We start from the raw sequence: 27,882 nt of genomic DNA on the forward strand, positions 1-27,882 counted from the left end.
AGAAAATGCAAGTTTTATTAATTAGCCTTGTTTGGTACAAATAATAAAGATAAAGAGTTTTTAGTTTAGTAACTATCGAATACTTGATGTGCTGTTCCTTTTCTATCAAGTAATTAGGCTTTTCTGCATCACAATTCTTTAATTAGATTTCTAAACCTAATCATTAGTTTTGAAAATATGGAAAGTTGAATATATACACAAAAGAATTTATAGATCGATTTGGATATCTTTTTAAAATTATTTATTTATTCACATGTGCATACATTGTTTGGGTCATTTCTCCCCCCTGCCCTCCTCACCCAATCTTCCCCCCCGCCGCCACTTCCAGGCTCAATTTGGACATCTGAAGAGTAATTAAGAGTTATATAATGCTGTTACAGAACATATATGATATTGCACATACTATGTAGTGTACAGCTATCCCTTGGCATCCTTGGGAGATTGCTTATAGGCTCCCAAGCAGATACAAAATGGCCTATTGTTTGTATAAAGCCTATGCACATGCTCCCATATAACTTAAATCAGTAGATTACTTATGATACGGCAAATACTGTATAAATAGCTGCTATACTGAATTGTTTAGGGAATAATGACAAAGAAAAAAGTTTCTACATGTCTAGTACAAATGCATATTTTCAAATAATTTTAACCTAAAGTTGGTTCAATCTGAGGATTCAGAACCAAGACATGTATTATCATATAATATATGACTATTATATGTGTATTTGTGCACTTTACAGTTTATATTTACAGTTTAAATTATATATTAAATATGGTATTCATAGCCACTTAATTGTATGACCACTAATGTATCAAACAAATAAGACACAAAAGGACAATTGAGAAAATTGAAATACTTTGCAAGAAACACGATTTTGTCCCTTTTAATTCCACTGGAGCATGGCCAGGTAAAGCACTGGATTTCAGGTAGAAACCACTGTGCCCTGCATGAATGAATGTATAGGAAAGCCTTTGAATCACTTATTACTGGTGGGTAAATATAGGTTCTGAAGAGCTGGAGGGCACTGGATCTTTAGCTCTACTAGAAAAACTCAAACAATCCTCACAGCAATCTTGTTTGCATGATTGATTTGCTCTGTAAATGCTTCTGTTCAGAAAAATCAAAGTAAACTCCAACTTAGATTGTTTTATGGCTATCAGATTTCAACGTAATGGACTCTGAATCTCCAATGGCTTCATGTTATGTTAGCCAAATTACCTTCACTATCACAAATACCTTAGAGAATCAACTTATAAGGAGAAAGCTTGCAAGGCATGGTGGCTCACACCTGTAACATCAACATTTGAGAGTCTGAGGCAGAAGATGTAGAAGTTTGGTGCCAGTCTGAACTACATAGCAAAAACCCTGTCTCAAAAAAACAACAGAGAGAGAAAGGGAAAGAGAGAGAGACAGAGAGAGAGAGAGAGAGAGAGAGAGAGATTTAATTTGGCTTACAATACAGTTTTGGCAGTTTCAGTCTGTGATCATTTGGCTCCAGTGCTTCAGGTCTGTAGCAGGAATGTAGGCAGGAAGTGTAAATAAGAAAGAGGAAGAAATCAAGGTGCCAATATTCCCATTAAGGGCACATTCCAATGACCCAAAGATCTCCTGCTAGGCTCCACCTCTTAAATATTCTACCACCTCCCAATAGTGTCAACTGGAGATTAAGCTTTTAACACACGGGCCTTTGTGGGATAGTTAAAATGGAAACCATAGCACACAGGTATCAATACTGGCTTATTGGAAAGGGCATTCCCAAAAAGACTTTCACATCAGTGGTAAATAAACTAGATGCTTACACCCCCAGCGAGTAAATCTAGCAAGACATTTTCAGCACCGTGGAAAGCATTAGAAGAGAACTTGGGGATAAACAGGAGGTTCAATGTGCCAGGGACCTGAGTATGAGGCTTCCTCTGGGGTGACCTTCCTATGTGCCTCTCAAACTTGTCTTCCTTTCAAGGGAAGTGGTGGGTTTTTGAGCTAAAGACTATGTGAGCAAAGCATCCAGACTGTGGCTCCATATTTACTTTTCTGACCTCTGTACAAACATTCCCTGAGCTGGAACCTTCTGCATGTCATATACTTACCTCATGGTGCAGGACCTTGGCCTAGACAAAATTCCTCAGGAGGTACTAACATGTGAGAAAGGCCAGTACTCAGCCAGGATAGTCCTTTTCCCTGGGAACAAGTGGCCACCTCCTTCTACGGAACACTGATATGTTGACAATTCCCCTGCCCTGTGTGGGAACTGATCTATAGCTCAGGGGCTCAGGCCCTGCATAAAACTCAGGGCAGAAAGTACCAAACACAGTGGAAGGAAATACAAAGATGAACAGGAATAATAGACATGTTTTCTGTGGATCCAAATGCCTTGCAATTCCATTCCTTCCAAGACTTTCTAGTACAAAGATCCAGTTAAAGAGACAGATGACACATCCCACTGGTTGGCACTTGTCAGTAGCTCTGGAGAAAAATATCACAGAAAATGGTCATAAAAATCACAGTGCCATGGCTCAGTCACAAACCGAATGGAAAGACACAGTGGAGAACCCTATGTGACTCTATCCTGCCTGTCTTCTCTCTGCTCCCTTGTTATTGCTAGATGAAGGGAACCAGAGTCAAAGCCACAGCCAAGAGAGAGAAAGTTCTGAGGATGCACTTGTAGAGATCTACAGACCTCCAAAGGAGGCTGTGAGTCCCCTGAAAGCTGCTGTTTCCAGGCAAACTTTGTGAAAACCCTTTGTTGTTTCCCAGGAATTTGCCCAGCTTGGGCACACCCACAATAAGTGGCTTAGTAGAGACAGCCCTGGACATTCTTCTCTCTTTATCTTTATATTTCTACTCAATAAGGAAATTTATACAAAAGCATGCTTCCTCTGACTACTCCATTCCCTTTAACATGTGAGTTTTTGGGACTTTGCATGGTGTGTAAGAAAGAACATCTTGATTTATCATAGGTAAGCTGGGGTGAGAACCAGACTTACCCCTCTTCAGTCATGTGGCACTTAGTGAGCATCTTTTGTCCTCAGGATGTGCTTGTTTTCTGAAATACCAGATACTAAAGCTGTAATTATGTATATGTGGTGTGAGAGTTAGAGAAAATGTTTGCAATACACCTCACACATAAGCTTACGACTTCAGAAACTTCTGTCATTCATGGCCATTTGGATACTGCTTTTCTCTCTCTCATTTTGCCTTCTTTATTTCCTCCCTTCATCATCTATTGTGTACAGTATGGAGGAGAATAAGGCATATTCTGCATCCTCTTCTTATTGATTAAAATTCACCTGCAACCACAAATTACAGTATTTCATAGCTTCTACTAACCCCGGCTATTACTTAGTAGAAGCCAGTAAGTTACAGGACTTAGCTTACATTTTTTAAATTAGCTACATCAACAAAATTTATTTATAATTGTCTTTTGTGCCACTTTACATTTATCAGATTGCCAAAGTGGAAATAAAGTGATAATATCCATTTCTGGGAAGTGGCCACTCAGTCCCACAATATTTTGGGGAGTATAAATTGGCTCAACCTTGATATACTGCAGAAATCAATGTGGCAAAAGCTTTAAAAATATGTGCATTTTCTGCTCTGGCAATGGTACCTCAAGGAATTTATCCAGAGGATATAATCAGTTATGTTCACAAAGATCTACTTTCACAAATGTTCTTGTAGTATTATATGTATTAGTGAAAGACTAGAAACAATCTACATGTCCAAAGAGGAGATTTGTTAATTGAAGTAAATCTATATAAGGGAATACTCTGCTGTTAATAAAAATGATGGTTTAAAGCCATATTTATTGATATGGAAAGGTATTTATTCATGATAGGCTATAAAATAGCATCTTCAGAGTTTGGAATCTCTTTCCTGAATACATCCTAGATTTAGCTAGAAGAAACTTGCCAAAGCCTTTCAGACTCATAGGTAGGTGACAGAGAGATGTCTCTACCTTTCTTACCTCTGTCTTTGGGTTTTCCCATCATGGGGAAGACAGTACTTAGTACCAAGGGAGCCTGGGGGTACATCACTGGTGGTATGAACCTTGGCTGCTGGCTCTCAGATCCATGTGGCTCCATGGTACACACTGTTCTTTCTATCCCTACTTTAATAAGGTAAGCTCACCTGCATGGGGGCCATGTAGCTTCTCACCCCCCAGTGAGGATGTAAGTCTGGGCCATACCTCTATGGGCTATCTGAGTGAATACGCATAGCTCCACATGGCGCACACACAGTGACTAGTCCGAAGGTGGAAGCTAAGGTACAGGTGGGTTTATGCTGCAGATCCTTAGGCCAGCTCCTCAGGAGAAAGTACAAACTGAGTGTCCATGACCATGTAACACCTTCGACTTCCTCCTTTGATTCAGAATTGATGGGAGAAAAGAGGATTTATGAGAACTCTCAAGAGCAAACATGTGGAAAGAATGTTTTTATTATGTCTTGGTGAGTAAGCACATATAAAAATGCCTGGAAGGATTCGCACTGGAGTGTTAAATTGGTCATCTCCAAGTATAGGGATTATCTACATATATGAGTTTTCTAATCAATTCTGTTGTTACATAATTATTATAAATATTCTACGTACACAAAATAGAAGTAAAATTTCTCTTCGGGCTCATTTTCCATTATGGCACAAGTTTTGGATCTTCTCTGCTGGGATGGAAGCTGTAAGCCAGGACATAGCATTTGCTATATACCTAATCTTTACCAGCATTGTTAGTGCAGAGTTCAGACTACATTTTTGCTTCACCCCTCCCCGTTGGCCTTATGAGTTAAGAACCTTCCTCAAAATTTATCAGGAGGTAAAACTGAAATATAGAAATTAAGCAACTTGTACAAATTCAAACGATTGGTAAGGACAGGGTTGACTCTCTCTTTTCTAATATGGCTTCTCCCAATTCCATGCATGCCCTTCCCATTTGCATATGTTCAGGGAATTTAAGACATTTGAGTTAGGAAGGAAATACATGCACACAAAGGAAAAAGCATAGTCAAATTGACATCACAGAATTATATTCTAAAGGAAGTATGAGTCAGAATGTACCAAAGTCAGAATGAACTTACTTCAGTTTTTCCTATAATTCTACCAAACTCAATCTTAAGAAAACTACCAACAAGGTAATGAAAAGTAAGTACAGTAGTTTCTGGAGATAGACATCCTGAATAAGTGCTGTGAGTGACTCATGAAGCCTGGATAGACAAGGAAGAGAGATAAGTCTGAGGACAGAAAGGAAAGGGACACAGATGGAGGGCCTCCATGTACAGTACCATAATTGATTTTCACAATTGCTTATTGTAAGCCATAAGGGAAAGGTTACATTTTATGTTGAGAATTCTCTGTTTAAGAAGGCAAGGAAGCATGAAATCCACTTGAGAAAGATTTTAGCTTCAAATAGTTAAAAATTGTTTGAAAAAGTATCTCATGCTTAAAAGAGTAAGTGACAGTTATCTGGAAAATTCAGTGATGTGGAAGAAAGTCTTCCCTGAAGATTCTAGATCAGCCAGCAGTACATTGTATTTAGTTAGGCTTCTCCCACTCCCCCTTTTTTGACATATCCTTTTCCATTTTTCTCCCACCTTTCAAAATTACTAACCTTCTAAGATCCTGGAGACTAGAGACTTTGACACCCTTTCTTAAATACTTGATACTTTATGGACCTTTATCACCTTGAAGTACATGATGGAATGACACTCACAAAAATGACTGATTTCCAGAGCATACATAAACTTTGAGAAACCCCTCCCAAATTATTGCAAAAACATTTTGAGATTTGGCAAAGAGTCACAGAAGTTTTCTTTTCTTTCTTTTGCTCTTTTTTTTCTTTTTTGCATTCATTAAACTAAATTAACCATTCACTGTGTAGCATCAAAAATAAATAGAAGGGTTAGACTATTATTTTCTAAAATGAAACTTTATTTTTATAAATTGCCATTTCCATTAAGACCTCTATTCTTCAGGTAATATACTTGCTGTGAAAACAGAGTGGCTCCACCTGTCTTGCTGGTCAGTTATCTGTCCTTTGACCAGAAAAACCCCATTGTTTTTGGATGAATGTACTGAGATCCTTGTTCTATTCCCTCATCTGAAATAGCATCTATACCACCACACTTTCTATGCTCACTTCAATGCATGCTCTCTTTAAGTGCCATTTCTCTTAAGAAACTCTTCACTTTCACAATTGCTGAGGATGGGTGTTGTCAACATTTCCTTTTGGAAGATGAGAGGAAAACCTTGAGAGGCTGTACAAATCACCCAGATTATATTGGGGACATTAAAGATAAGACTTACACATAACCAGTCCTCCTAGCCATATCTGTTTCCACAGCACAGTGAACAGCTACAACTGCATCCCCCTTCTTGATATTCAGGGTGCAGGGGATCCATCTATGCCACTGTGGCCACCCTCCAACATTGCCCTGTGGAAGGGCAGAGGCAAAATGAGCCTTACCAGGTGTGTTGAGCAAGCGAGATCTCCTGCAATGATAGGCAACCTCCTGCTCACAGTGCTCTGAGCCATCAATCAGGGCCTCCAGCTGCTCCATGCTTCCACCATAGTCCAAGGCCATGACATAAGGCTTCTCAGGGTTGGCACCCTGCACTCGAGTCAACTCTGTGTTGTTGTGCTGCACTGACATCCAGATTTTGTCCTCTGCCAGACAACCCAAAGCAAAAGAAGTTAAAAAAGAGGTAAAAATATGACTATGCAAGCAGTATGATAGTTCACTCATCATGAAAACTAACTATCACTTGAGTGCTCTATTGTTGCAAAGAGTGTGGCCAGAAAGTTTGTGTTCCTTATAGAAGGAACAGAGAGTTTTGCTACTTATACTACTCCACCTAGAGTTAGCATAGAGGCCAGGTAAATACTCTTAAGAGCTATGTTTATGGAGTCCGTATTTTATAGACTTTATACTAAGCATTTAATGTCCATTATCTCATTAAAATTGATAATACATCCTTCCTTTGAATCTATGGGAGACTGGTTCCAGAACCCTCTCATGGGCACCAAAATCTGCAGTAGGTACTCCAGTCTCTTACATAAAATGGTATAGTTTTTGCAGGTACTCTACACAATCCTCCTGTAGGCTTTACATTATCTCTACATGACTTAAAACCACTAGTAAAACATAAATTCTATGTAAATAGTTGTTATGCCGCATCATTAGGGAATAATGACAAAGAAAAAGAGTACAGATTCAGTATAAACACATTTCCCACATATTTTGATCCAAAGTTGTTTCAACCCTCAGATGTGGACTTCATTGGTACACAGAGGTGACTGTTTCTAAATTGGGACAGAGGTTATATTGTCATGTCAAAAATGAGAAAAAAAAGCCATAAATAAGACCTATATATGCAAGAATATGTAAAATATAACATCAAAATTATGTTCACACTCTATATAAAATGAACTTAATTGAAAATTTTATTTATTCTCCATATTACCTATGTTTGCCAAAAAATACTTAGAACTTTTTATAGCAAAAGAATAAAGAGATGAGGACCTCTACAGCAGTGAGGGGGCAAGAAAGACAAGAATGGAAGGCAAGGAAAGGAGAGAGGAATTTGAATTTTGGAGGCTGAGAGATGTATACTTGAAATTCATTTCCACTAATGATAAGCTTGGACAAGTCACTTCACTTTTCTGCAGCTCAGTGTTATAGTCAGTTAAAAAAACAATGACAACAAAAGCAGGGAAGTAATGCTAGTGACACTGCAGGTGGGGCAGGACTGTTGATACAGAAAAGCAACCAAAATATAAAGTTGCAAGGCACTGTCCAGAGAGTAACAGACACACTGTTATAATAAGCTGGGCCAAAACATTTACTGCAATTCGACATGCAATTTAATTCTGAACATCCTCACAATAAAGCAAAGGAGGAAATAGGAAGACTTGAAAAGCTTTTGTCATCTGAGCATCTTGCCACATAATTGCATCATTATTCTTCATAGATTCTCAGAGCTGAAAAGGAGCCCAACATAGAAACCAAGTGGTTTCTTCCCTCTTCCACCCTCTTAGTTTTACAAATGGGAAAACTAAGGTCCATAAAGTAAAGACATAACTCAAAGCATCTCTATTAGACAGTCATGAGGAGCAAATATACTGAAAGCAACCACTATTGTTTAGCACTACTAAGGGCTGTTGGCATGATTTAGCTGAAAAAGAAAAGAGCTGAAGCTTTGTATCAATTCTTTCTCTACCATTTACTTTCATGACCTGAAAAAAAAATACTCTTCATCTTTGTGTACCTTAGTATCAATATATTAGAAAAAAAGAGGCGATTTGATTTTACTTATCTCCAAAGGGTTTTGCAACTAGAAAAATAGGAAATGCTTATTGCACTATGCAATCAAAAGATGCTCATTCTGACTTGTCTTCAATTTGTTTCCCCAAGCCATTGATAATCCACATGTCCCTAAAGAAACTTGTCCCCTGTTTCCTTGAAGCAGGTTACATTTTTCCTACAAAGTCTAAAAAAAAATTCAATATCATTAGATTTTCTCTTTGAAAATAAGACATGATTCGTGTTGTTAAAGATGATATTACAAAATAATTAATCTGAAACTCCAAAAATGTTGTTAGTGCCAATATAGACAAATGCTGATAAAATACCAAAAAAATTATCACTTAATAATGAAATGCTATTCAGAAAGAAGAAACTTTGAAATGGCTACAATGGTTAAAAAAAAAAAAGAACAAAAGGAAAACAATCTCTAATCTATATTAATAGATTATGCTCTATTCTAGGACATTTTACATATATTATGTATTCATTTGACAGACATCACAAGCCAGAGCTTCAAACACAGTATGAAAAACAAGAGGAGAAATAATTGGTTGAAACTGGCTTTCACTTCAAAGTTGTCCTGGTAGGCAGCAGGTGAAGACTGAAAATAAGGAGATAGTCTTTATTGATCTGTCTACCACCTATCTTTCTGTCTAAAGTATGCTTGTCCCCACTCTCTATATATCCAGTAAGATTCCAAATGTGGCCCACACAAATTACTAAATCATTTGTATTTATTTTTGCTTAAAAGTGTGAACAGATTTTTATATCCACATATCTACTCATCTGATTGTTCATATAGTCACCAATCAATTTGCTCATTCATCTTCTCATTAGCTCATTTTGTAAGAATCATATTCTATCTTCGGCAAGATGTAAATGGAACTTATATAAGAGTCAAGTTTTCATCTTAAGGCCATTGATATCATTGCCAACTCTGCTTTCAGGTCCTTAGTCATTAATTGAAATTTTAATTCAATTTAATAATTGATACTTTTTGGTATATGCAATATACAGAAGATACAAAGGAAAAAGCTCCAAAGTGCTCCCCAAAATTCACTTAACAAACATCACAAGCCCAGCTGCAAACACAGCATGAAACACAGGATTTAAAAATGAGGGCTTCAATTCTAGCCTAGCTTTCCTTTCTAAGCTATGCTGTGTCCTCTGATTAGTTTTCTTCTTGGAAAAGTATAACAACTAAAACATGGAAGTAATTGCATCTTTTTTCTTGTTTTCTATATTTTTTTCATAAAAAAGGAAAAAACAAAACAAAACTACTCAACTATATTGTAGCTATGCAGATTAAACCCTATAGATTTACTAAATATTGGAAGGCCAGTGGCAAATGCTACCACTGGAGAGTCCATTTTTGGTTGAGCTCCTGATGGCTGGCCTAGTGTAGGGAAAGGTAGTTTTACATGAAGAAGGTCTATAAAGGTCAGCTCTGAGGGATTTTTAGACAAGGAAGATTCACATTGAATAGTCCTATGCCTACATGGCAGAGGTAATCTTCATCCCTGAGTGGACCCATACATGGACCTACATATAACTTTAACTGAAACTGGATCCATGAAGCTAAATGTTCAAGATGGTTAGTTTAATAAATGGACAGTGGAAATTAGTGGATATAACTCGGGCTGGCATGGCTAAAGTGGTAGAGTGCCTGCCTAGCAAGCTTGAGGCCCTGAGTTCAAACCCCAGTACTGCCCAAAAGAAAAAAAAAAAAAAAAAAACTTTATCAAGTGGATATAACTTTCTTGAGCTTTTGAGTTAGAACATCTTGGTTTGTGTGCCAGTTCAATACCTACTGGTTAAACCACCTTGATCAAATTATTATCTCCCTAAAGCTCAGTTCCTCTTCAGTAATACTGTGAAGCAGCAATGATGCTTATAACACCTTCAGAAAGCCTGGCTTTAGAAGAAACCTCTCTGGTTTAGAGTCATGCTTGTTCCATATCAACAGTGAACATTTGGGAAGTTGTATAATGCTACTGAAGCCTTTCCTAACAAAATGGGGTTATTAATATCAACTTTTTCATCCATAATAGCATCAAAATTATTTGGTGTCATATTTTATAGATTTATATAACAGGCCGTCTGGCATTCAAAAGAGTTGAGAATGTAGACATTGGAATTTTTCTGTAATTTTAGAAGGAGGACCTGAATGTCATACCCTAGAGTTGGGAGCAGGGAGTTCATTCTGCAAATGAGTATAATAAACATGATGGGCGATGATCTCTTGTAGCACAGCTGTATGCTGCTGTCCTTAATAAATTATTGCCACCTTTTTCAGTTCTCATTTCACTGTGGAATAGCCTCACGTATCTCCCTATTTATTGTTGTCTCATATATTTCCTGAAATCTCTTCAACAGAATTTGCTTCTTAGTGTTCACAGATCCAGAAACCTTGAACAGTATTGGTCTGGGATTCTACTTTTGACTGCCCAGTTCAGTCTCTTTCATTATTTCTACTGTCTACTACCACACAATTCCAAGGCTAGAAACATGGCCTCATTTCTTTAACTATACTTGGAGATTGTCCAGTAGGCAGGATCTTACTCACCATTAGCTTAATAGGGAAAGAGGGCCACTTCACCAAGGATTCTATTTAACTTAAAAACCAGTTATTATGTATCTAAGACATTTGCTTTTATAAGATGGTATTCAGATGAATGAGTTGGTATGGTATCAATGATCTCGTGAGTTAGTACCATACCATCTGTCATGCCATCTTCACAGACGAAAGAGTCACAGGCCACAGGCCATCCAATTGCAAGCATAATGATGTTCCAAATCATTGTTCATATACATAATGTAGTGTTACAAAAACATTCCTCAAGTTGCTTTGCAATTTTTAGCTTTCAAGTCTAACTCCCCATAGAGCTAGGAGATGTTCCAAAATAGGCAATTTGTTTTTCATTCTTGTGTTCAAGTGTATGCTAATTACTGCATGCTCAGAGTACATACATAGGATGAGAATATACTGCCTATCTCTTCTAAAATCTTGTCATAATTTTTGGGGAGATATCTCAACTTGTTATAAGTTCCCTGAGGGGATTGGGGGCAAGCTTGGTGGCAGTGATGGTAGGGCAGTGTTGTCAAAGTCTGCCCAGTGGAGACTGTTCACTGTTTTCCTTAAGAGTGGACAGGTCAAGTAGGAGCTTGTATCCTTGAGGTACCAGAACCTAGGCTTGCACTGAATACCTTAGAATTGCAAGAATATGTAAAGAGATGAATTTTTAGTGGCTACTTGTATTATGTATTTCCAAAGCAGTTTTAAGTCCTGTATTATGTGTTGATCACAATTTTATAAATTATCTCAAGATATAAGATTAAAATGCAAATGTATACACATGCTAACAACAAAAATAGCAAGAGGGAAGTAAAGAGCTTGTGGAGTAGTCATGTGGAATATTCTGGAATGTTTTCTATCATCTTCCCTTGGTGAAATACCCCTTGCTCACAGCCTCAAGGAAAGCTGTCCTACATCCCTCCAACCTGGATCACTGTGTGACCCTCCTTGTTCCTCTGGCTCTCATTTCAGAAGCTGTAAACTGTTTACAGACAGAGCCACAATTTAATTTTCCTTCATATTTTTCTCCCATTATATCTGATTGGTATTATTATTATGATCATTATTATTAATAATAGTAATTACAGATGCTGTACACTGTTCCATCTGTTGCCATGGGGATCACCACTCAGAAGAATGAACAAACAAAAGGGGAGTTTAAAAAAAGAGACAAGAGATAACTCTGATTAATAAGACTTCATTCTGCATGCATATCTGTCTCTTTGCAGAGCTAGAATGAAAACAGCAATTTTTCCATCACAATGCTTAGAAGGAAGAGAAGTCTACAGATTGTCAATACCCAGCTTAATTGAACTGGAATCACCACGGGGAGCTGCTTCTATTCCTTTGAACAGTGTGCCAATTCACTTACACTCCCATTGCAATAAAACAAGTCTATATTAAGGTCCAGGGGGGCCACTTCTGGTACTGTTATCTATGTTGACAAAGTGAATTTTCTATGTCAAGGGTAAAGGCAGTTTAAGTAATCTTCAAAGTACTGTCTGTGCCACTCATTTTCTATCTACTCATGTATGGTCTTATGATATCTCTTGTCATTTTGCATTAATAGTTATTAAATTTTTCATATGTTTGTACCTTGTCTCCCCATTTAAATATACATAGACTGCTAAGTCAATATTGGCTTGGAAAGGGGTTAAAAAACTTGCGGAAGCAGATGTGATAAGGAAAATAGAGGCTTCACCATCCTCAAACGTGTTTTTCAGTGCCAGCTTAACAGACTCCTTTGATACTTTGCTAAGCCTCAGTCTTCTTGTCGATGAACAGAACACAATTCATTGGGCAGTGTGGTTGTGAGGAATGAATAAAATACAGGTTTGAGCAGAACAAGATGCTGACTCGGACTAGGGCTTCCTCTTCTTAACACATAGCTGGTGCCTGACTCCAAATAAACAGTGAACTGCCATGAGTCGTTTTGGTGACGCGATCAAGGAGGATCTGAAGAGTTCATTTCATTATTAGAAAGACTTCTAGGAGCCTGTGCTGAGAGGGCCAATTTCACCCTCTCCTCAACCTTTAAATGGAAGGGAGACAATTGGAAAGCGATTTCCAACTTCATTAAAAGCTTGCAATTCCCTCAGGAGCTGTTTCTCTTCCCAAGTGTACCAGCCCAGCTGCCTGTGCGAGAATCCATCCTTGGATTGCCAAGGCTACCACCTCTGCCGACGCGGTTGCTATTAGAGCCTGGGCGGCTCTGCTTCTGGGAGCGCGCATTTCAGGTTCACGGCCTACGCGGTGCGCAGCGCATTAGCGATGAGCCAGACTCTGCAGCACTGCGTGCGCGTGGCCGGTTCCCATCCATTACCGCTCTGCACCTGCCTGCGCCTGCCACACTTTATGACTTCGGGACAACATACTTGACTGTGATTTATCCTCCCACTTCGCTCTAGTCTTTACTTTTTATGTACCTTTTCGGGGGGTTAGTTTTCTTTTTTTCCCTTGCTTTAAAATAGGTGGCATGATCAAAGAGACCAGGGAAATTTGTTTTATGGTCTTAGGGGATGTTGGTTTGGAACGGATTCCACATATATTGTATCATATTCTTTACTGTTTACTAGTTTATTTAAGAAAAAAAATGTTCAGAGTCCAGTGTGTATAGAGTGCGAGGCAGGGGTGGCACAAGAATTACAAGGCTCAGTTAACACTGTGGACCCTGAGCTCAAGGAAGAAGAGCACTTGGTGTTGCTTTCTTACTGAGGTGAATATCCGGGGGCAGCAAATGTGGAGTCCGCAGAGATGGGAGCTTGGATCCGCTGTTTCCTCACTAATGTTCACCCTGTGACCATCGGGGGCATGGATAAGGAGAGCAGAAGCTCTAAACCTAAATCAGCACTTGGGAAGAGGATGTGAGGTGTGAGGCTGTGGGTGGGGCTTTGATTGCTATTAGAAGTTTTTATGAGGTCTTCAGGAGGATATTTTTGGCAGACACTATTTTGGTGCCTTCCCAGGATGAACCCAGGGACTCACACAGATCTAAGTTCAATTCTGAGATGTGTCACTTTTACTAGCTGAGTGATGGTGGACATGTACCTTAAACTTTCACCACCTCTGCTTTCTCCAAATGTAAATGGGTAATGATCCCTTCCTCACACTTTATCATGTGGATTAAAGGAAATAAACTACTAGCAATTTATAATCCAGGACTCGGGACACAAGTATATAATAAATAGTAGCTTTGTTTATAAGAAATAAAGTACTTGGCGTTGAACCCAGAGGACCTCGTGAGACTGAGCTGAATGCAAAGCATTTGTCTTAGACCTAGGAAGAGGTAGCCAAGGATGGCATTTATATTTGCTTTCCTAGGCCAGAAAAGATGAGTCATTTCCAAGTGTAAGAGTGTCTATGTACTCTGTTATCATAGCTCATACTCTGTTTTGTGGGAAACTCACACACACACACACACACACACAAATGCATACACAAAAAATCAAAGAGATGAGTGGAATTTTCAACTTCTGGCTGATATCTCTACTACCCAGCTCATCATGATAGAAATGACTTTGCCAGTGTTCCATATTGTCCCAGCTGGGTAGCCTTCTCTAACTCCACCAGCTTCTATGCCTGCTTCATTCACACTCTATTACAACCACCTCTTTACTCAGTCCCTCCTGCCAAAAGTCACTTGCTACAAATGAAATGATCTTTGCCTAACATCTGGCCCATGGTATATATTCATTTACTACTTAACTGAATGTTCAACAGACTATCAGGATTTTTACTGACCTCAGTGGCAGTTCTTGAAATGCTTGGTAGGAAAGGATGCTTACATACGGTCTTGAAATTCTGCTGTGCAGCCAAGGGTATCTATTGCAAATAACAATATACTGGAAAAAATTAAATGCCAATCAATAGATGTCTGACTAAATAAACTGTATTTAACTGACACTGAAGTACAATGCAGCAATAATAAATAATACATAGGATTTTTAAGCTGATCTACAGCAATTTACATTATACCTTGCCAAGTGACAAAGTGAAGTTATCAAAGCACAAGGAAACATGCCATGTACTGTGCTAGAATAAGAGAAATATGAACAAACACAGGAAGCACAAACAAATATAAATGGTTATCTGGAAGCAATGGATAAGAATGGGGTAAAGGTGAAAGAAGAGCAACATGTCTTTGATCAACCATTGTGTGGGTGTGTTTATTTTCTGTAACATGAAAATATTTTAAAAAGTCAAAATGTAAAACTACGTCAAAAGGATGAAGAAAGTGCAAGTTTTAAAATGATATTATAGAACAGAAAGACTGAACTTTCTACTAAATTGATAAAAAAACCATGAAATAGAAAAATAAACTTTATTCAAGTAATTTTTGAAGAGAGTATTCTGTCTTGACTGTAATCACTTGACAGTATGTAATCTAAAAACAAAATCTAAAGTTCAAGGAAATTTTAAGCTTTACTTTTTTATTGGTCCTGATATTGCAGATGTGATCCTGAAACAATTTTGAGTATATTGTAAGATGGAGCAAATAGTAAGTATATTAATGTCTCTGGGACTACTTCTCAAACAGAAGACAGACTAAATAATAATGAGGGAAAAAACCTAATGGGATTTGCTTTGCACTGGAGATAAACTTATGAACTTATTGATAAAGCACACAAACACACACATACACATGCATGTACATGTGCACACAAGCATAGACTTTCTAGCTTTGTCTACTGAAAGGGCTTAGAAATAAGGAGCAAGCCCAACACCTGGATTTTGATTTCAAATACCATTCACTACAAAGGAAATAGGCTTCTTTAGGAAAATAGTGGAATCTGCCTTTCCCAGGACAGGAAAAGTTCAAAGTGGTGTTTTGTGACATCTTGTGCTGGAAAGCAAGGAGATGGTCCAAGAGATACATAAAAAATATACGGAAGCAGAACTAGAAGAATATGATTTGCTAGATTTGGAAATATCTGAGCACCAAAACTAACGATGTTGTTAACAGTAACAACATTTTAAAAGTAAATAATTAATGATTCCATAGTGACTCCAAGGGAGGTAGAAGTAGGGTAAGAAAGAAAAAACTGTTCCTTGGGGAAGGACACAGTGTCAGCTAGAAATGTAGAAGTAATTATTGTTTTAGAAAAGAACATTTACATCCAGGTGTGCACATCTGTCCCAGCACCCAAAAAGTGGAAACATGAGGATCATGGGTTTACTGGGCTACACAGTAAGACCCTGTTTCAAAAGAACCAGAAAAACAACAACATTTTTACAAAGTTCAGAGCAATAATGTAAGAGTCATGACCATTCACAGATTGGAAGGAAATTCTGGAAAACAGGATATTCATACAGAGTCCACATGAACCACCGCAGATAATTCACAGATGATAAATTACTTACACAGGGCAGTGATCTGACAGACCACGTAAGCCAGATGATAGAGGTGAGCATCCCTAAGAATGTAACAGAATGACATCACGTGTCTGCTGACAGGAGGCACTGAGGAGGGCAAACACTAATCACCCTGGAAGGTCTCCCTCCAAAGTGTCCCAACAGTGAGTAACCAATCAGAAAAATTCCATAATCTGGAAAAATTTACATAACAACTGGCTCACACTCTTCAAAAAGATTCATGTTGTGAAAACCAACTGTGATGGTTAATCTTCATTGTCAACTTAATTAGATTGAGAAGTTCCTAGGATATTAGAAGAGCATACTAATTAGTAAAGCACACCCCACAACACTGGGTGTGCTGTGACGGTGTTTCCAGAGAGGATTAATGTAGGTTGTAAAGACCTTTCCTGAATATGGTCAGCACAGTCCCATAGTCTGGTGGCCCAGATGAAATAAAAGAAGAAAAGGGAGAAAGCCAGAGAGCACAGTCATTCCTTTTCCTTTCTGCAGTCCACCATGAGGTGAGCAGCTTCTGCCACATTCTTTCATAGTCATGAAGTTCTGCCTCACAAGGGACCCAGAATCAATGAACTCAAGGACAATGGATTCAATGCTTTAAAACCATGAGTCAAAATAAGTGTCCCCTTCCCCAAATTATTTATGTTAGGCATTTTGTCACAGCAAAATCTGACTAACACAGGTCTGACTAGTCACAGGCTGCTCATGTTTACTATTCTTTCAACATCTCTATAGGTTTGAACATCTCAGAATAAAAACTTTGAGGAAAATAAAATAGAGCTTGCCACAATGTTCTGCATATGTAAAAACTCAAAACTGTTCTGCTGTGCCCCAACAAATTCGTATATATGTGTTTTTATATCAGCACCAACTCTCTCTCTCTCTCTCTCTCTCTCTCTCTCTCTCTCTCTATTTCCCTTTCTCTCTCTCTCTCTCTGTCTCACACACACACACACACACACACACACACACACACACACACAAACACACAAACACAGAGCTAAAGACTAATTGGCCAAACTGTTTTCAAATTCAACTATTCACATCGTGATAGTTCACCCATTTTCAAATGTAAATATTGATTTATTGACCATCATGGGTGCTTTCAGTATGTCATGTTGTGTTCCCACAAAATGTGCTAGTTATTATTATTTTTTTTTTTTACTGTTTTCCAAGAATCAAGAAGAAACCAGAATCTAGCTTTCGGAGGAAATAGTGGTGAAAATAACTAATAATGGGTACTACTTACTGGACATAGAGTGTCAGGCATTGTTTCTTGTGGTTTATTTCAATTATTTCATATAATCTTCATAACATTTTTAATGAACAATTTTTATTATCAATAACAAAGGAAGGCACAAAGGAATAGGGAGGCTGAGTAAATTCCATTCATCAAACAACTTGACAAAATTAGCAAATGTCATGGCTGGGAATTAAGCCAATCACATGGTCTTAACAACCAACCTGTATTCAACAGAAATATCTTGGCTACATGAATTAAATGAGGAGCCATGAAAATTGTGCCCATCAAAGTAGCCTAATAGGAGAAGAAAATGAATACTTGTTCTGAAAGAGTGAAGTACTTTTTAGGAGATTAAAGGTGAATATAGGGTACAGAGTTGCATAGAATAATCACAACTAGCACAAGAAAGCAAACTCATGTTGAAATTGTCCCATGGACAGCAACCAGTTGATGGTTCCCAGCAGCTTCTCTTTGTAAATGAATATAAATTAATGTATGAAAACCCTTGGTACTGAGAATGCTTTTGGGGTTCATGCTAGCAGTTGGAAATTGTCCCTCAAAGGTTTATGTGCTGGTGGCTTGCTTCCCCAATTTGACATAATGAGATGTGGTAAATTTAAGAGAGGTGATTAGGAACTTAAAAGAGATTAATGCTTTTCTCTGATAGCAGTGGATTCTCCCTCTCCCATGACTCGATTGGCTACCATGAAAGGGAGTATAGCAAAGTGATTTGGGATCCCTCTACTCATTCTTGTCCTACGTGATCTGTCTTGTACACACTCCCACCATGTGATGCCATCTGCAATGTTATGAAGAGGCCAGAAGGCTCTGACTATAAGTCCACGAGATGAGACTAGCCAACCTTAGACTTTCAGCATATGAAACCATGAGCTAAATAAAACACTTCTCTTTATAAATTACTTAGGTTTATGCAATTTGTTCCAGCAACAGAAAACAGATTAAAACAGTCCACAATAGGGGAAAAGCAATGGGAAAAAGGCTCCTGCATGAAAGGTTCTGCTTTCCCACTTCACAGAATAAGGAGTCACAGGTTGCCAGGATGACTAGGCTTTTTTATTCTTCAGAATGTCTAATCTTACTGGTTCACTATCTCTCTCTGGAAATTCAGGGCTCAGAGCAAAAGTGAACAAGAATAAGAAAGCTTTCTGGGAGATACCTTTGGCTCTCACTTATTATTTTTCTCTCTTTAAGACAGCAAAAAATGTTCATCCAATCATACCATATCAGAATACTCAGGTGAACCAGAAGTTCTCAAATGAGGCAGAGGACCCTCAGGCACCTGCTCATTGCATCTCTGTATCCATGACCCTGTTGAGCCCAACAGACTGATCTTCTGTCTTTGTTGACCACTCTTGCCTCTGAATTCCTTTAGAACCTGGATGCTCTTAAGTTGATGGTACTTGGAGTTGAGAATTTCTGTTTGGGGAGCACTTAGAGAATGCCAGATGTTGAACAGAGTGCATCTGATCTATTTGCTCATTTAATTTTATTTAATCTGTACACCAGTCCATGAAGGTAAGAAGCTGTCAGTCCTATGATACCAGATGAGGAAATTTAGCCCCATAGAAGTTACATAACTTGGCCAGGATTCCATAGCTCTCAAGTATCTACAGGATAATTGTATGAATTAGATATAATGGCTGGATAAAATTACTTTAAGAGCTGGATAACTTTATTTCATTTATTAATTACAGTATGAGGGCCTATGCATCAGGGCCTGTAAATAACAGGTCACAATGCAGCACCTCAATTAGTCTTTGTTGGCTGTTTTATGCCCAATTGCTGGCCCCAGAACAATAACAACAACAAAAAAACCAGGAATCTGCAATAAACAGTGCTGAGAGGGTCCAATAAGAAGCAGTCAGGAGAACCCTCTAGTCAGAGCTCATGAGGGTCAGCTCCAGCAATCACTGGCCAGGACCCTCTTAGAAGTAGGGAGGTGAATAAGGAATGAGACTTATTAAGTGTTAATCTCTGTGCTGATTATCTTATATAATTATCACTAAAGGTCTGCTATCCTCAAGTGCTAACCAAAGATGCTTTTTCTGATACTATCCTACACCTACTTAATAAATACCACTGAGAATAGGCCTAGGAAATAGCATTTTAAATATATACCCCAACTCACTTTTCAGAGCAATAAACTTTGAAAAATCTCTGCTTTATGTGCTTTTCATCTAATACTTGGAACACCTTGCCTAGTAAGTATGATTCACCCCATTTTATAGATGAGGAAAGTGATGATCAGGGAGGAAACATGGGTGCCATAGACCTCATTCCTTGAGGGTCACTTCTTGGAGGAGTTTTGTTCAGTGACACACACTATGGATGCTAACCAATGGACTGGGCAGTGCAGGTCATAGGGGGATTCTGTTTGCACATAGAGGCCTTTCCTTGTGTGATGCTGTGTTACTCAACCTTTGGAACCACAGCCACAAAACTTCAACCACAGCTTAAATTCTGAGAAAGTTATTTAGTCTGCTGAGATTTCTGTGCTTTCCTCTGTATAATGGAGAGAATGTACCCTTTTCTAAGGTTTGCTAGGAAAGCAGAATACCATCACCAGTGTAAAATACCTAGCATAGTGTCTCATAGGAATGCAACTCAATAAATGCTACCTGCTTCTGCTAAAAAAAAAAAAATCAGTTCATAGTGCAGCTCTTAATAAGACATCTTGTCTGACCAGCATCCTCAGTCCACTTAGATACCTCTATTCAACCGCTGCCTCCTTTGTTCTATTTCTGTATGGTCCAGGGCTCCTACTCTGTTTTTCACACTGTGTATAAAATATCTGTTTGCAGCACCTCTTTTGAAGTATGAGGTCATTGAGGACAGTAACAGATTTACTCTTTTTGTGACCTTGGTGTCCAGCTCCGTCAATATTCAGTTATTTGCATGACTTAATTTCTGAATGAACAACTAGATAACTGACTGAATGAATGTTGCATAAGTAACTGAACATGTAAAAATAAATGGGATAGTAAATAAATAAGAGAATAAGCAAATAGGTAAATAAATGAGAAATTAATAAAGAATTTAAGAACATAGTGAGTTAGTAAAGGAGAGATGCATGAATGAATCATGAGATAAATGACTGGAAATCATACTGCCATCAGGTGAGCTTCCTGTTCTTATCCACTCAAGTGGGAGTCAACTGGCTTTGCTGAAGGAGTGTGAAAGGAATTTCTCTTAGTACCTGTTAAAATTCTTGGCAATTCAAAGGTGACGATACTTAATTTCAGGGTAATGCTACAGCTTTATGACTTAGTAGTTTTATTTAATGGCCCAATTTACCAGGAGATAATGCTGTCTGCTGCTATCCCAGAAAGACCACTTTAAAGCTCAGGACTTCAACATGTGCAGATCTGTTTCTGAGCCTCTCATGAGATCAGCCTTTTGGAAGCCCTGTGTGATCACTGAGTTTTGGTCAACAGCGTAATGTATTAAACAGAGGAGAGAGGCACTTAAGAAAGCTTTCTTCTTCTAAACTGTTGAATCACTATTCTTCAGCCTAAAAGAGTTCTTTCAGAAATACTTCATTTACAGAAAGCAAATTGTTCCTCTGAATATAAGCAAAAATACAACTATTATTCCAACTGATTAAACTGCTAGTGAGCCACAGCACATATGTCACCCATGAGTGAGTCTCAACCAGAAAATGATGCTTGGGGACCAGAGGGCACAGCTTTTGAGCTCATTCCCAGGATGAGCTGAGCCTGCTGCCTATAAAGACACTGGACATGTGTGTAAGTGAAGGGGAAAGATGAGAAGGAGAAAGACTTCAGCTTTCCTTTACTATCTGCTCTCTGAGTCCCTCTCCCTCATTGCTTATATGGTAACTCACTTAACTGACTGCCTGCCAGCCATGAAAAGCTGTCATCATTCTTCTCCATCTAAAGGGAAAAACCTGAAGTATATAGAGCAAGAGTCTTGCTCATGGCCCCCAGAAATAATTATTATAGACAAAATATAATAACTGAGAAGATATAATCAGTACAGACACTGTTATAAGCATTTTAATTGATACATATGAATTCTCATACAGTTATGCTTTTCAAAAATGGAAAGCCTTGGCTAGGAGTTTGGGAAGGTGTGAAGAGGCATAGCCAGACCTATGTTTTCTAAAGATCACTTTGGCCTCTATAAATTATGCATCAGGGCAGAGAAAGTTGAAGACTTCACTGTTTTTTTTTTTTTTTTTTTTCCTTTTTTTTCTTTTTTATAACAAAGCATGAGAAGATAAAGTCTGTGAACTTAGGGACTATATATCTTAATCATTTCTCTATTCAGAAGCTCATTAACAGTTGGCCAGAGCAGTCAACCAATAAATAATGATGCAAAACAGTAGAGGCAGGGTTGCATTCTAGCCTAACACCTCAGATAATAAGTACTAAATATGAAACAAAAGCTTCTATTCTAGACAACTGTTATTGGCACTGTGTTTCTACATACAACTCACCAGCTTTATCAATGTATTTGTAAGCTGGCTACTTCACAGTGAAAGCACGCTGTGTTATGCACAGTTTTGTGCTATCTATAATCAAGGAACAACTTTTGGCAACAGTACTTCTGCAGTGATGACTACTCAACTTAGATAAGAAAACAAACCTAAGAAGTTGAGCCCAGCTTCCTGAGTGGCCCATCTTATAGCCTATGTGACTCTCATTTCCCCTACACTGACAGACTTACAGGCATCCCTGAGGTAAATCATCACAACTGCCCTAACTTGGGAAGCAAGGCTAACAATTTAAGCCTAGCCATGTGGATATACATTTCTTTCTTTCTTTCAATAACTAGTATGATAATCTATTACCTGCAATCACACTGCACAATTTTGTGCAGGAATATTGGAGAGGCCTCAATTGCAGCTTCTTTACCTACTCCATTATGCATGCTTTGATGAGTTTTAATGAAAACAGAGGCTGCTGCCAAAGCAGTGAGAAACAGAGCATCATAGTAGCCAGGTGAGAAGATATAGAGACTTGTAAAATGGTTTGCAAATGGATTAGGAGCTGTTGGAGAATGGAAAATGAGTTTTACTTAGAGATTTGTCTAAATATTCCTTACAAATTTCTTGTAATGCCTATTGATTGCCCTACAAGTCCACACACATGAAATTGCCATTGAATCTATTAAGACAGGAAATAATGTGTTTTGTTAGTGGTTCTAGACAAACAATTTTGCATACAAATTTGCAATTTTACTGAACAGAGGAAAAACAGTATGCACCTGGGAAGTAAATATCTTTTAACATGTTGACAAGGTGTCCTGTTAACATTAAAAAGAGCACAATGTAAACTCACTAGAATGAGATTAAATGGAGTTCTAAGGAAACTCTTGAAAGAGATTCTTATCCTTCCAATTCAGCTTTATTCATATTTCAAGATTTCTCCTAGAAATGATCCCTCTAGACTCCTGGAGCCTCTGAAATCACCTGGCATCTATAAAAGGCGTAAAGCTTTTATTGATGGAAAAAGGATGTAGCTGTCTTACCTTTCATGACTAGGAAGATTATACTGCCATCATTCATGCTAGGACAAATGTGAGAGTGAGTGAAAGGACAATCAATAATTATATGATAACATTGCTTTATCCTGTTTCATTACTCCTACTTTTGGGGGCTAGGAACTTGGCAATACACATTCTAAATCTCACATTCGTCTTGAAAGACAACCACTTTTATCATCTTCGTTTTACTCATAAGGAAAATGACTTATCCAAGGCCACATGTCTAGAGTGGCAGTACAAGAATTTAAACTCCAGTGTGACTAAATACATCCACCTTCCTCTATTTGAAAAAGAGAAGACATTTGGGGAGGCTGAGCAGCAATGAAAGGGAAGAAAGGAAATGGCAGCTGAGAGATGTGTTTTACTCCTGGACTCACAGAAGAGGTTACAAAGTAAGAATGATGCAAGCCCAGTTAAGATTGAACACAGAGGCTGTTCCCACAGTTCTAACGTTATTGATTTAATGGGAAAGGACCTGAATCTAGGAAAAATTATGGAACATGGAGAGGAACAAAGTAGAAAGGGAGGAATGTGTATTTAATTTGGCAGTGACTTTGCTGAATTCAATTTACACTGGACTCATTAACGTGTGTGTAAATGTAGATCCAAGAATTCATCACACCTAGGATTAGACCATTTTCCATTGATAGAACAAACACTACAGGCTAGGCAATGCATAAAGAAAAGAGATTTATTTAACTCAGAGATTTAGAAGGTGAAAGTTCGAATAGCATAGTGCTGGCTCTGGCAAAGACATCCTGGCACATGCAGCAGAGTTTGGAAGCCTGTGCGAGAGGGAGAGAATATGTAATGATACAAGAACCCAGAGAGATAGAGAAGAGGTCAGTCTTGCTCTTTTGGAATAACTCTCTGGGGAAAACTAACTGGGGTCCCCTAAGAACTGCCTTGACCCCTTTCATGGGCATGTGCTCTACCACAACCTCTCTGGGGCCTCCTGGCTTAAAGTTCCACCATATTTCATATCACCAAACTGGGGACCAAGCCATCAGTTCATGGACAAACCACATTCTAACCATAGAACAATCTGTCATTGATTTTCTAGTAGGAAATGCACCGTCTCAGGGATACAGAAGAAACACTGATAGTTATTATGCAATGTGGTCAGTGTAACAGTGCAAATGTACAGAAAATGAGAGGCCACAGAGTAGGAGCACCCACCCTGGTGTAAGGGTGCCCAGGTATATTATTCAGGATGATTCAGAGAGACAGAACTGTGTGTGTGTGTGTGTGTGTGTGTGTGTGTGTGTGTATGTGTATGTGAGAGAGAGAGAGAGCGAGAAAGACCAAGACAGAGACAGAGAGATATAGAAGAGAGAGATATTTTTAGGAATTAGATTATAGAAGTTTTGCATGTCGAAAATTTATAATGCTAGCTGACTGGAAACTCTGGAAAGAGTAGCAATTCAAGGCCAAGGGTAACTGCTGTCAGAGTTCCTTCTTGTTAGGGGAGGTCAGTATTTATTCTATTACAACCTTTAACTGTATGAGGCCCACTCACATTATGGAGGACAGTCTGGTTTTCTCAAAGTTCATTGACTTTAATGTTAGTCTCATTCAAAACATCCAGGATAATATTTAACAAAATAACTCAGCACTGTGTTCCAGTTAAGATAACACATAAAACTAGTCATCACCCCAGGGAAAGAGAGTAACACCCGAGAAGTCTTATTTTCCTGTCTCATCAACTCATTCCTATACAAGATGCTTGCTAATTTTAGTACTTATTATGTCCTGCTTTTTCTCCACTCCTGCCTTTTCCTGTATCGGGTTGCAGCCCCAACTACTCTTTCAGTCATTGAAGGCCTCTCACCTATCCTGCAAGTACATCTTCTAGGCATTGTTATCCAGCAACTCAATTCTTAGTCCTCACTGAATTTTTGCTTCTCTCAAAAGCATCCTTTCCTACTTTCTGAATTAGATGAAGCGGTCAGAGATGATCACAAACCTCTTTATCATTGACAGAAATATTCTTCATTCAGTCCAGATTTTTATCATCAGGGAGTGGCATGGAGCCTGACATCCCCTTCCACAAAATACTACATTTTAGTATGTCACGGTTTCTCTTTAGTTGTCTACTTGTCTTAGTTTAGTCCTTAAGTTGAGTGATGGCATCAACTCCTGGGGTGAGTTAGTTCTCTAGACTGTTACTCACTGAGTGTTTCTTGCATTTATCTTAATCTTGACCCCCACTTAACTTCAAAGAGAGGCCCCTTCTGCTTCTGATTAAAATTTATTAAAAGTTGCACTTCCATTTATTTTCATAGTTTTTGGATTGCACTCCCAACTCCACCTGACCATCATCTTTGATCTTTGATGCATTCTATAATTTTCAATCACGTTTCTTTGCACAATCCTTTAATCATGTTGATATGGGGATCTTACATTTGCCTTGCCAGATCCAGATATCTTTGTGACTAAGCAGGCTAATAAAAAGTGTTCTTTCAATAAGAGCTTTGGCCTTTTGGATTCTGGTTGGGTCTGGTCAATGGGGAGCCCAGAGGGAGAACAAAAGGAGAAAGTGGAGACTGAGGTCAGAGTGGTTATTCCACTGAACTGGTTGCTTCTCAACAGGTAGTCATAACACACTCAAGACACAGCTTCCCCATATGTGTCCAGTTTCCCAAAGAAACCATTTCTTCCTTTCACTTCTCCAGGACTGGGAGTGAGAAAAAGCCATCTGCTACTAACTCTGGGTTATGGCCCTTCTACAATCACTTTCTCTTCTGTGCTTCCCACTTTGTAAGTTGTCCTTAATTTGAATTAGTCATCAGAAATATCCAAGTGCACAAGACAGGGGGATCAGCACTAAAGTCCATGTATGATGTAAGAATGTTTTGCTTAGAATGTGCCTCATCTTTTGCTCAGTGGTACCTAAATAGCCTGACATTGTCAAAAGTCATCTATGATAAGAATATGCCTCCTTTTCCAATCTGCTGGAGTTGAGATAGCAAACATCCATGCTTGAAACTCAAGTTCAGATTAAGGAACTTTAATAGCTTTTGCTTTCCCCTGCTCAACTTGTTGCAATCTTTTTCTTTTGTTTTGTTTTCTCTTCATTCAGTTTCATGAGGTATTCTTCATTCTAACCTAAAGAGCTTGGTAACTCCCACAAATGTGCAGGGATCTACTTTATTTCTGCTATTCATTCTCTCTTCCTGGAAATGTCTTCTTTCATCATGTATCTTGTCCAGTTCTCTTCCCCATCCAGGCCGCAGAGGCATTACCTGCCTCCTCGATAGCATTTCCAGTGCACACCAGGCTGAGTTAGGGACTGTTCTCATGGGTTCCCAATATTCACTATACATATCTTGAGCTTGTCATTATATTACACTTTAAATATTGATGTCTTCTACATGATTAGTCTGCAAAGGAGACTAGAATGATATTGCTAAGCATTGAGTTTTGTCTACCAAGATAAAGTGTTGAATTTCTAGCCCTGTGTAACTTTAAATGGAACCTATTTGGAAATATGATCTTTACAGATATAATTAAGTTAAGATGAGTTAGCATTCCATTAGGATGAACCCACTCCAATATAATGAGGTTTCCTTACAGAAAGAGAAGAAGTAGAGAGAGACAAATGAGGGGAGAAAGCCCTGTGTCAATGTCACATGGAGGCAGTGTGCCCATCTCTGGGAGTCAAAGACTGAAGAGCTGATGCTGAAGCTGAGGATGACAGGGATGAACAGACATCCAGAAGTGGGAAGAGAAAATGGAGGATTCACAGGAAGTCTGTCCCATGCCACATCTTCACTGCAGACTTCTATCTTCTCAAACGATGACAGAATACGCTTCACTTTTTTTAAGCTACCCAGTTTCAGTTCTTTGTTATAGCAGCCCTAGGAAACTAACAAGCATTGACATCCATGGTGCCTTGTGCAATGCCAGCAGTGTGCAAATTTATATTGTGTAAAATTGTAAATCATTTATAAAGATATCAAAAGAAGGCCACAAGCATATTCTTATGGGAACTTACTATTTATCTTTTTCATGTACTACTTTATTCAATCCTCCATTCCCAAAGCAGCCTCTCCCTCTCTCATCCATCAGTCCTGAGTGAAGCAACTTTTAGAACATGATTCTGGATTTGGCACACTGTCAAGTCTTACTGAGGTCTAGCTTCCATCAACTTTGCCAATAAACTTAATCACCTCTTCAAGTTGCTTCAATAAATTGGCCTTCTTTCCCCATAGGAGATTGTATCACTTTATATCAAATGCAGAAGTAGCTTCTAAGCACTTGAGTATCACACCTCTCTATGGAGGAGTGCCTCTGCACAGGCAGGATGCATATACTGTAGTGTCCCAGTACAGTAGAGACCTCCTTGCCTATGTCAATGGGGTCTAAGCTTCCCCAGAGTACATTATGAAGAAGGAAACAACAGAGATTCACATTTGGTGCATTCTACAACTGAAACCTGACCATCTTCAGCTTCAGGGTATCTATTTGTGGGTTTGTGTTGCCTTTTCCAGAGAAACTCCCACAGATCTTTAGAGAACTCTAAAAGAGGAAGATCAGAAAGACCACTTGGCCCTAGCTGGGCCACAGGCACTTAGTTGACTGGCAAAAGGTTGAGAAAGAACCCAGGTTTACTGCCTCCCAACACTACTTGTACATTTTGTGTTATTGAAGCTGAGGGAAAACCTGAAAAATCTCTCTAGATTTAATGCCCTGCACTTACATTTAGTTGATTTTAAAATTCACAAATTTTAAAGGTCAGATATTTAGGCAATATATTATTATACTTGCATTAGCTTTGCTACAGATAACACCTCTGACATGTGGGTCTTTATGCTAACTGTTGCTTAAGTTGTTTATCCAGAACCTGGAGGCCACTTTTGTCTAGCT

The 27,882-nt window shown here is 38.6% G+C and overlaps 1 protein-coding gene across 3 annotated transcripts in view; it reads right to left on the minus strand.

The window, feature by feature from the left end:
* Positions 1-27,882, minus strand: part of Cntnap5 (contactin associated protein family member 5) — an 826,603-nt gene that overhangs the window by 252,264 nt on the left and 546,457 nt on the right. For all 3 annotated transcript variants that reach the window (XM_074070497.1, XM_074070498.1, XM_074070499.1), the window contains exon 13: positions 6,454-6,654. In XM_074070497.1, coding sequence (XP_073926598.1) covers positions 6,454-6,654 — 201 coding nt within the window. The remainder of the gene's footprint in view (positions 1-6,453; positions 6,655-27,882) is intronic.

Source organism: Castor canadensis, chromosome 4 (genome assembly GCF_047511655.1).
Source record: "Castor canadensis chromosome 4, mCasCan1.hap1v2, whole genome shotgun sequence".
NCBI classification, from domain to species: domain Eukaryota; kingdom Metazoa; phylum Chordata; class Mammalia; order Rodentia; family Castoridae; genus Castor; species Castor canadensis.